The 11271-nt window shown below is 53.1% G+C and overlaps 1 protein-coding gene across 1 annotated transcript; it reads left to right on the top strand.

The window, feature by feature from the left end:
- The first annotated feature begins 4553 nt into the window (after positions 1–4553).
- Positions 4554–7045, top strand: ASCL1 (achaete-scute family bHLH transcription factor 1). The gene is made up of 2 exons (XM_065846836.2): positions 4554–5757; positions 5948–7045. Exon 1 carries the CDS (start codon positions 5085–5087, stop codon positions 5733–5735), a length of 651 nt encoding a protein of 216 aa, XP_065702908.1. The 5' UTR covers positions 4554–5084; the 3' UTR covers positions 5736–5757; positions 5948–7045.
- The last annotated feature ends 4226 nt before the right edge of the window (positions 7046–11271 follow it).

Here is an 11271-nt window from a genome sequence, read left to right as displayed (position 1 = left end):
GGCTTTATTCCTCTTGTAGACGATACAACGCTAAGAAAACTCATACAACTCACTATCCCAAGAACTAGTCTCCCTCACTCTGGGCAGGATAGGCAACAATTACTCACGAACACGGTTTAATGCTCAAAGTCCTACTTTCTGTGAAGGGATGCTTAGGAAGAGACATTAAAGTTCATCAAGTATGCAAAAGTGTAGGCGGATGTTCCTTGAAAATTACTTGAAGGAACTAGTCGTCAGGGAAAAATCACTTTCCCGACTTCTGAAAGGAGCAAAGTTTTGAAAATTATATTCACATAGAAACTGTTTCAAAATAAGTTTACCTCTCTAAGGTCGCCCTCCCCTCTCTCCTAATTGCCTTTTTTTCCCTCACAAGTCCGTATTATGTTTCTTCAGGTTGCGCCAACTATTTATTTATCTTTATTCTTTTTCTTTTCATTCATTATTCTCTCTCCCCTTCTTTTTTTCTTCTTTTCTTCCTTGTGTGTGTGGCTTCTCGGTCTGATCTGTAGCTTGTTACCACCCACTGCACGCTCTCTCCTGCAGCCGAGGTGTTTCTATACAAACTTCAGCGTCCAGTTGTCATATTAATTATTACACTGAGTAATGACTGAAATAGTCAAAATAAGGGGAGACTCAAGAGAGCTTTTTCTTGCTGCTCAAAGATTCAGCAAAGAAGCCTTGCAACAAAGCACTAATTGGTCCCCAGAAATACTCTGACAAGGCATGGAAGATAGGTTTCATAAAGCCCGGCAATTGTGAAGGGGGAAAAGATCCTTGAATAGACCCCACGCTTCTTTTCTAAACTCTCTTGCTGAGCAAAAAATGGACTGCTTCTTGAATACTGGACTGATCTTGAATGCTATACCCAGCAGAGAAAAAAATGCACCATTTATTGTAAGTTTTTTTTTCCAGCTATTCATGTGTTCTATGTGGAGAATAAGCTGGTTTTGTTTACCATGAAAGACCTTTTACTTTATTTTCACTCTTGGGGGGGAAGCTGGAAAGGGGAGGGGGAGGGTGAGGGGAGGGAAACACATGTGCCCAAATCCAGACGAGCTGCCTACTGTAACAAAATGGAGTGTAACAAATCCTACAGAACTCCCGAATGTATCGATTCTTTGAAGATCCATATAGATTAACGACTTTCGTTCTGCTTTTCTAAGACGGCATTTAATCATAACGTAAATGGCCTTTAAAAAAAGAAAAGGGCATTAAAAAAAAAAAAAAAGGCATACCAAAGTTGTTTCATTTGGGGATTTTGTTTGTTTGCTTGTTGTTGGGGTTTTTAAGGAAAAAAAAAAAAAAGGAAAAAAAGAAAAGCAAGGACTTCAAAAGACCTCATGAGTGTGGCTACAATTTAGGTACACAAAAAAGCCACTATAAAATAATGACGGTTCAAGATTAAAAAAAAAAAAAAAAAAAAAAAAGGAGGTGGGGAGGAAGCCCAATGAAAAGGGCAAGGGCTATTTATCATTATGTTAGAATTAAGAATTTCGAAGTGCAGGTGCAGGACTATGCATGTGAGTGGGTGGAGGTGGGGGACCTTCATTATTCGTAAATCTGGAAGGCCCAGATCCCTCACTCTGTGCAGGAAGAGGACAGGGGAGCTGGCAAGATGGGCCAACATGAGGGCTGAGTTTTCTCCCCAGTGGCAGCGGATGGTAAAGGACGTGCTGGGCGAAGGGAGGAAAAGGTTCTGCCCTCCCCCTTCGCTCCCCCAGGCCCCAGAGCCAGGGGAGCTGAGAGCAGACAGGGCCATGGAGGCAAAATTACATGGGAGTTACACTCAGTGACCTCTGGGACTGGCGTCTTTTGCCTTTTTAAGAGCCCTTTGAGACTGAAGAAAGAGGGACCCAGACATTCCAGTCTCATTCTGCCATTTTGGGGGAAAAGGGCAGGAATTTCCCTACGTGGTGTTTCTGGTAGTGGGCTGCTACAGAATTACTCTGTTTACGTACATACATATTTTACAAGGCTGCAATTATTTGATATTTCTGTTGTCACTTCCCTAAGCACTGGGATGCAAATCATGGGGCTGGTTCATTACTGTTCTCTCACTCCAGTGATGGGACATCGCAATGCAGAGCTAATGATGCAACAACTATTTCCAGTGCAGAGAATTCTGATGTCAGACAAGGGATGTTGAACAAACCATCCAGAAGACTTGGACCTGAAGAGGGAAAGCTCCTATACAGAAAATAAAAATGAGTGTTTTATTCTGCTTAGGTCTGGCTGTCCCACCCAAAAGATAATAAAATCATGTAATACCTTTCACATGTAATGAGACAGTAGGCTAAAAATCAGAAAAAAAACCCTCAGTGACCAATGAGGAGGGTCCTGAAATAAATATGACAGAGGTTAGACCACAACTACTTCACCTTTTTCATCATGCAGGTGTATTGAAAGCTTACACGTTAAAAATTATTAAACTACTAGCCAGCAGGTGCACGTTGAAGTTTTGCTGAATGACATTGTGCTTTTCACTGTTTAAACTCACGTGTCCAGCCAGGGTCAGGGATCCAGTGGCAGATGAGAAGAAGTGATCTCTATAGCTCCAGGCTGCTGTAACTGAGGGCCGCAGCAGAGCGCGGCTTGTTTTTGCACTCATTTCTACTGAAAGCTGAACACACATTTCACAGGTTCACTCCCTCCATGCTTTAGGGCTGGTGTGAGCATAAGGGATGACAGCCACTTGCAGGACATTCTACAGCCATAATCTCACTCCATGGCAAGACTGTCATACCATAGCTCTGCCTTTTTTAGGAGCTTAGACAGCACACATCTCAGTTTTCAGACTGGAAAGGTACAAAGTGTGGTGGAGATGGGCCAGAGCTGAAGGCAGAAAATTTTTTAAAGCTTGCACAAATCCGTGGATATGTGAAAAGCAGGAGGGCATGGAGGGGCCAAGCTGGGGTCCTCACTGCTGCTTGTGCCAAGAGCAGGGCCACCAGCATCCCCCAGTGCTAAGCCTGGCCAAGTTTTCTAGGCTGCTCACACCCATGCAGCCCCAAGGGTCAGTGTGATCACCAAGTCATGCCAGCCTCAGGTTCTCAGCACCGCTTTTCCACATTTGGTCCTGAGTCACAAGAGTGACTTCACCTGGCAGCAGGGATAATTTCCCCTGTATTGCCTGGATCTGTCCTGACTCCCCTAATCACAAGCAGATGCCATCACCTGCTTGGAAAGGTGATGACTCACTCCCACTTTGTAGGCTGTTATGGGAGGAAGCAGGGGCTCTGTGGATTCCCCAGGACCAATATGCGGACTGCATCACCTGGGAAATGGGCTCTGCCAGCGAAAAGAGAGCTGACCCTGCATCTGCTTGCTCTGCTTAGCACACCCACACTTTATAATGCCCTCTGAGACAAACCACTTCCCTCCGTGTCGGTGGCAGTACCGTAGCACTCAGACCTTCCAAGTAACCGTCCACTTTGGACGCACCCAAGAGGGGTTTATTCATTCTCCAGACAGGCTCGCCCCTTGGAACGCAGCATTTCAGAGAGGTAACTCAAGGCGGCTTCTCCCGAGGTTATGCACGCTGCTGCTTTCAGCAGTGCTCCTCGGAACACCCGCACTGGTTCCCCCGCCGTCGTCGCAAGCTAATGGAGCCATCAGGCCGAGCACACACGCGGCTCCAGCCGCTGTGAAGGGAGCAGCCCCCCGGCAGCAGGTCGCGGACACTAGAGAAACTCAGACTCGCAGCACTTGATGAGCGAAGGAAGCGGTAGCGGACATCCCTGTGGTTCCCAGGGACTAGGATAAACCCACCTTTTCGTGGTTCCGCACACGGGAAGTTTCAATTCGCGACTGCCTGTGCATATGCACGGGCCGCGTCACGGCGCTGTCACGGGCGCTTTTCCCGCGGGCATGCACCGGCCGCGGGACCCGCCGTGCCGCGCCGCACCGCGGCTTCTTCCCTCCAAACCCTGGCAGGTGCCGCTAAGGTCGCCCCCAGCCCGCAAGCGCCCCGGCGGCACGCGCCGCAGAGGACACCCCGCACCTCCCGGAGCTGTCCACACCTCCCTGCGCCCAGCGAACCACCCCCTCCTCCCCCTCGCCATTATCCCTCCGCAGCAGCGCTCCGGCGCGCACCCCACCTCCGCGGATAGCGGGAGGACATGGCAGCAAACGTCGCTTAGGCACCCCCATCCCCGGGCACGGCTCCCCTCTTTCCCTTTCGCCTGCATCCCCCCCTGCTCCCCCGGAGCCGCGACTGCCCCCCCTCAGCCCCCTCCCCGCGGCGGCCCACGCGCGCCGCCTCCCGTCCCGCCGGGGCGCGCCCGCCGCCGCCCGCCCCGCGCGGCGCCCCGGCGCGGGTGTTTGCTCAGGGCCGGGAGCGCGGCACGCGCCGGGCGCACGCACTTGCAACAACAAACCCGCGAGGGGTGGGGGCGGCGGGGCGGGGGCGGGGGAGCGGGCACCGGGGGGCGGTGGAGGGGGGCGGGGGAAGGCGGGGCCGCGCGGTGGCCAGCGCGTGTGCGCCGGGGGCCGCGGGGGGGGCGCGCGCGCGCGTGCGTGTGTGTGTGTGTGTGTGCGCGTCCCCCCCCCACTCCGCCCACGGCGCTGAAAAGACGGCGGCGCTCCACGGCCGGCAAAGCTGGGGAGCGTGGAAGGCGCAAGGTGCAGAGTGTGTGTGAGTGTGTGTGAGCGCGGGGGGGCGGCAGGGGGAGAGTGCGTGTGTGTGTGTGTGTGTGTGTGTAGGAAGGGGGGGGCGGGCGAGCCCCGTCCGCCCCTTATAAGAGACACAATCCCCAGCCACTTTTTTGCAAAAGGGGCTTTGCAAAGCAGTCTGCGCACACGCGAGCGCCACGAGCCTCCCCGCGGCCGCCGCACGGAGGGCGAGAGGGAGGGGGGCGGGCAGAGCCTCCCGCCATCCCCGGCCGCCCGCCCGCCCGCCCGTCTCCGCCGCCTGCTACCTTTGGTCGCCGTTGCCCCTTTCCCCCTGCTCTCCATCGCCTATCTCATTTTTTTGAAACGAACGCCGCCAATTTTTTTTCCCTCTTTTTAAATTTCTTTTTGGTGGTGGGGGGACGGGGCTCGGCCGCCGCTCGGGCGCCCCCGCCTCGCAGGACGCCCCTGCGCCCATGGCCAGCGGCAGCCCCGCCAGAATGGCCAGCGGCGCCGGGCAGCCGCCCTTCCTGCAGCCAGCGTGCTTCTTCGCCGCGGCGGTGGCCGCCGCCGCCGCCCCGCCGGGGCCGCCGCCGGGGGCGCCGCCGCAGCAGCTAAGCCCGGCGGGCGGGCAGCCCTCGCCGGCCGGCAAGCCCTCGGCACCGCGGGCCGCCAAGCGGCAGCGCTCGGCCTCGCCTGAGTTGATGCGCTGCAAGCGGCGGCTCAACTTCAGCGGCTTCGGGTACAGCCTGCCGCAGCAGCAGCCGGCGGCCGTGGCGCGGCGCAACGAGCGGGAGCGCAACCGGGTGAAGCTGGTGAACCTGGGCTTCGCCACCCTGCGGGAGCACGTCCCCAACGGCGCCGCCAACAAGAAGATGAGCAAAGTCGAGACGCTCCGCTCCGCCGTCGAGTACATCCGCGCCCTGCAGCAGCTGCTCGACGAGCACGACGCCGTCAGCGCCGCCTTCCAGGCCGGCGTCCTCTCGCCCACCATCTCGCCCAGCTACTCCCACGACATGAACTCCATGGCAGGCTCCCCCGTCTCCTCCTACTCCTCCGACGAGGGCTCCTACGACCCGCTCAGCCCCGAGGAGCAGGAGCTGCTCGACTTCACCAGCTGGTTCTGAGCGCCGGCGGCCCCCGCAGCAGGTGGGTGCGCGCCTGCGGAGGGCCGGGGCGCCGTGGGCCGAGGGAGGCCGAGGGTGGGGGGACACGGAGCGGCGCGGGGGTGCAGCCGGCGGGGTACTCCCGTCCCGCGGTACTTACGAGCGGCTCCGGCAGCCCGGCGCTGCGCTAGTTCCGGCGCGGCTCTGATCTCCTCTTTCTTTTATTGTTACAGGACAGTTGCAAAAGGGAAAAAAAACCCACAGAAGTATATATGTCACACTGAAAGACAAGACAAACATCCACACAGAAAAAGAACCTGTTGCATTTCCCTCTTCCCCGCCGTCGGAGGGCGGTGCGGGCACGTCTCTCGGCAGGCGGGCACAGCGCTGCGCGCCGCGGGGGCGGTCGGGGCGGCCGCCCCCAGCCCCGGAGCTCGGCCGGCCTTTGCGCTCCGTCGCGCCGCCACAGACTGCGCGCCGACGGAGTGGATATCTCGCGGGGGAGCCACGGCGGCCCCGGCCGGGCGGAGGAGCTCTTCCTCCTCCTCAGCAGAAAGGCACCCCGCTCCGCACCCCGGCCTCACCGCTGCGGCCCTTCAGGGACTCGCATTTATCACTCTGTGGACAAAGTTAGTCCCCCGATGTTTGTGGAGATGTTGAAATGAAGCTATGCTCTACTCAAAGACGACCCTGGAGCCCCGTCTCCCCCACTCCCCGCATCTCTCCCTCCACTCTCTCCGAGCTTTTCCTCTCGTTTCCATGATAGAATGCTTCCAATCTTTTTTTGTGAATTTTTTTATTATAAGAAAATCTATTTGTATCTATCCTAACCCCTTTGGGGATATATTAAGCTATTTTTGTACATAAGAGAGAGAGATTTATAGAGGTTTTGTACAAATGGTTTAAAATGTGTATATCTTGATACTTTTTTTAATATGTAATGCTTATTACCTCTTCATGTTTAGACTTGTAGTCGACGTTACCTTACAACTGCCATTTTTGTATGTGGTTTTGTAAAGGACTTGGATTTCCTCCAGATGTACTTTAGCACCAACGTGTCTTACTTTATAGAAACTTTGTTAATGTATTAATAATGTTATTAAACAATGTTCAAAGTGAACAAAGTTTATGCAGCTATTGCCCAAACGCAAATGGTAGCCATTTGTTTTTATATGCTGCCTTTTGAAAAAAAAAATACACAAGCAAACAAACAAACAAAACCCGTGCCACTGCCTTTTCTTACTGTTTTATTACAAACGTACAAAGGTCCTGTGTAACCTTGTTTTATACAAATTAGTTTCGTAATAAAACTTCCTTTTTAATTAAAATGATCGGCTGCCCACTGCATGCAATTTTTTTCTTTCTGCCATTGACAACGATGAATGTAAGGACAAAATGTTAAATGCTGTCATGCCTGAGATAAGCTGCATATGAAGTGCTTGTATCTGATGGATGTAACATATATATCTTTATATAAATATGCAAAGATCTAGCGGTATCACCATTGTTTTCTTGCCCTTCTGTGTTGCGAATGTGTACCCAAATCAAAAGGCGAGGGGATGATTAATGCTTGCATTGTCCTTCCTGAAATCACTGCACATTAAAGAATTCCTCCCAAAGCCCAAGTTTTAAAAAAGAGGGCGCTCCATCCCGCACTTCAGCGGTGTGACACTGTCCTCCGGGGCCCTGACCCAACGGGGCAGAAAAACCCGGGGGAAGGCACAGCCGCCGCCACCGAAAACACGGGCTACTGTGTGACCTCTGCAAAGACAGTGGCTGGGTAAATAAAACCGTCGGGGGAAGACGAGAAGCGAGAGACGAAGAGAGATAAAATTAAATAAATAAAGTGCTAGAAATGGGTGGCAGCTTAGAGACACTGGTCTTTCTAAGCTTGTTATTCTACCCAAATAGCGTGATCTGCCTGTAAAAGTACCCAATTACCAAGACTCAAAAAGAAATTGGACTCTTCCCCCCCCGCTACGATTTTTTTTTTTTTGGCTAGCCTGCTTGTTGTCAGTTAGCAAGGACGTGATCAGAATTCGCCTTCTCCTTTTCGCCTGGCTCCTGCATCACTTGCAAATTCAGTTTGCGTGCACCAAGTCAAGCGGAAAGCAAAGCGCAAAATGCATCTTACAAAAAAACCCCACCAAACCCCAAAACAACAAAGACCGGGGAGAGACAGCGTATCGTACAGAGTTAAAAAAATCTGTCCCGCTTCGAGCCGAGTACTGAGGGATGCGCTATTTTAAAAAAATAGGAGGGAAAAACTTTGGTAGAGGACCCTGGAGTTTTCTGTGTGTGTGTATGTATGTGTACCTATATACAGGCACACACGTATATGCATAGGTGGACATATATACATGCGCATATCAACGTATAGTCCTTTCTGTATTGCTGTATTTTTGCCCCTTCGCCTCCTCCCCCACGCCCTGAAATGATCAATATATGATTTAATCGAGGGGGGAAGGGACGAGGGACGGGGACGGGACACGCTGGGGTCACGAAATCCCTCATTACTTCAGCACAAACACTCATTGTTTTAACCGCTCGTGGAACTAATGTTTAGTTATGAAAATAATAACCGTTATATGCCTCCATCCGCTCTCTCTTTACAGCATCTTTTTATTTACCCACTTTTGCAAATGTACAGATAAGGTATGCAAAGAGAGTGTAGCGACTAATTTATAGCTATGAATATAACATTAGGATAATGTTTCATTCTGTTACAAAGGCGAAATTTCTCTTCCTTGTGTAGACAGGTGTTCTTTTTTGCTCACTTCTGAATAGTAAATATCCAGACTCATTAAACTAAAGGCAAAGTTACGCTGTTGTTCGCTACAATGTATAAGGCAGGCTCAGAAATTCACCACCTCCTCCCTCCCTTTTCCCCTCAGCCCCCTCCCTAAAGAAAGGAAGAAAGAAAACACACACACACAATTTTACTGAAGATAGGGAAAGGGCAAAGCAGGATTGGGGTAAATCTCATTACATCTGCTCTAATCGCTTAGCAACACAAAGCCTTTTCTTGTATTAGTGCGGAGAGCCTTTCAGCGCTGCCTGACAGACAGTATTCAGTTAGCATTAGTAAACTCCATAAATCAGGGACTTCTTTGGGCGCAGTATAAGTTTTAGAGCTACTCGGGGCTGGGGGGGCGCGGAGAGGGGGAGCGATGCAGATGGAGGTTGCTGGACCGCGGCTTTATCAATTTCTTTATCTGTGTATTTATTTCTCGTAATGCTGGGAAAGTGTCTCGTTAAAAAAAAATGCCTGATCCTGAGTCCGTCGCTCCCCCCCCGACCCCGCAAATGAAGACTCTGGGGCAGCGACGGAGAAGTACGACGAGACCCCTGCCGTTAGGCCGCGGAGGTGGGCTGCGCTGCTTCCCCGCCCCGCGACGTGCGCTGTGACCCGCTGCGGTCCGCGCCTGCGGAGCCATGGGGGAGCCGGGGGGAGCCTTCCCGTGGCGTGGGCCTTCCCCTCCCTGCTCCTGCCACTGACCCCTCCCCACGGGCCCCTCCGCTGCCCAAACTTTTTTTTTCTGCGCCCGGGACCAGCGCCGGCCCCGCGGAGCCTCCGCGCACTGCCCCGCCCCCGCGCGGAGGGTGCTCAGGTAAGAGCGGAGGCGGTGGCACCCCCGACCCTGCTTCGGGAAAGGGGCGCAGGCACCCTGCAGACCCTCCCTTTGCCCCCAGCCCGCCTCTCCCACCCTCCCCTCGGGGAGAGGCTTCGACCCGCACCCAACCCCGCAAGCACGGGGCTTTGGGAAGGCTGGGACGCTTTCCTCCTTTTTAAAAACTTTTCCCCCTCCTCTTCCTCTTTCTGGATTAAAAAAAAAAAAAAAAAAAAAAAAAAAGTTTGTTGGTTGGTTGTTTGTTTTCTTTTTCTTCCCCTCCCTTTTTTTTTTTTTTTTTTTTTTCTTTTTCCCTCCCCCTCCTCCCCGCGGTGCAAGTCCTGCCTTTTGTGTGCGGGCTTCCAGGGGCACAAAGTGTGGGGGCTATGGGGGCCGGACAGGCAGCGGGCAGCGCTGCCCCCGCGCGTGTCCCGCCTCAGCTTTTATTCCGCCGGCGGCGGCGCGGCGGGGACCCGGCGGGCTCGGGGCGGGGGGCGGGGGCCGTGCGCCCGCCGCAGCTGCCGCCCGCCCCGCTCCGCGTCCGCGCTGCGCGTCCCCCTGTCCGGGGCGCGGGTAGGGGTGGCCGGCAGGCAGGCAGCACGCGAGGAGAGCGGGCACCTGCCCAAAGAGCGGCCACGGCCAGGGGGACTCCCTGGCTCGCCGCTGCTCGCCGCTCCATAATGCAGCGCGTATAACTCAGCGCATTCAGGGATTAGCTCGCCTTGAAGTGTAGGGGGGATTCTGTGTCTCCCCCCTCCTCGCCTCTTGGAAAGGGGAGCAGGGAGAAGCGGCCCCCCGCCCTCGGCCGCCACCCCGGTCCGTCCCAGCGCACAGCAACTTCTTGCTCCCAAGCGAGCTCGCTTTTAGCGTGTCAGCCCGCACAATGCAGGGCTAATTCCTGCTGCAAAAGGCAAGTGGTGAGGAATCAATCGCAGGCTTTATACAATCAAAAGGGATGATGGGTCTGGGATTTTTTTTCTTTTTAAAGTTCCCTGCCCCAGACTGAATTTCTCCTGCTCCTTACCCCTGTCCTATTAATAATCCCATGCAGGCGATTGCAGACCGAGGTAAAGCTATCATTTGTATGCGCCTGAAGATTAATTTCCCCCATGTACCAACTCAACGGCATAGTTATCTCTTTAACAGGGAAAACAGTTTGGCTCCATTGTCGAGTTGCCAAGACCGCCTTTTGAGAAAGGGAGCCCAGCTATCCTCTGATCAAACTCAAAGGTTAGTTAAAAGACAAAAACAGCTGAAAATCTTCATGAATAATGCTGTTTCCTCGAGCCCAGTGTAGTGCAAGCGCACATTTCAATGCCAGAGCATTTTGTTATGCTGCTCGCCTAAGTCAGAATTTCACAGAAAAGGCAGAGAAGAAAAGCTTCAACAATTAGAGGGGGCCTGTCAGAAAACATTAACGCCTTCCTCGCCCAGCCTGTCAAGCGTGCTGGAAATAAAAAACTGGCATAGCGAATTGCACCTCCACCCTCTGGAGCTGCGAGAGGGGAGAGGGAGGGGGATTTAGAGATGGAGAAGTAGAGAGAGAGACAAATGGATAGTCCCAGGATGTTAACAGTCCTCCTCAGCTTTGCAGTTCATTCAAAAGCTGGAAAAAGAAAGGGAAAGGACCTGCAACTGGATATTCGCTCTTGATATTTTTCCCTCCATTTCATTCTCCAAAATTACATTTTCTCTTGGGACCATCACACACACTCACACTGTCTCTGCAGCTTCAACCCTTTCCTGCATCTGTCCTGCAAAGCACAAGTGAGGTGCCTGGTCAAATAGCAGCATGGCAGATCTGTTGACACCTTTTGCTTTCTGCTCCCTCAGATGCATATATTTAACTACGCAGACACACATGCTCAAATCCTTTCCACCTAGTGAAATACCTACTATTAAGGACACCAAACTAAAGCCTCCCTTGCACTGCCTGTAAGTGAACA

This window comes from Patagioenas fasciata, chromosome 1, assembly GCF_037038585.1.
Source record: "Patagioenas fasciata isolate bPatFas1 chromosome 1, bPatFas1.hap1, whole genome shotgun sequence".
Taxonomy (NCBI): domain Eukaryota; kingdom Metazoa; phylum Chordata; class Aves; order Columbiformes; family Columbidae; genus Patagioenas; species Patagioenas fasciata.
This window is presented reverse-complemented; position numbering and strand designations above follow the sequence as displayed.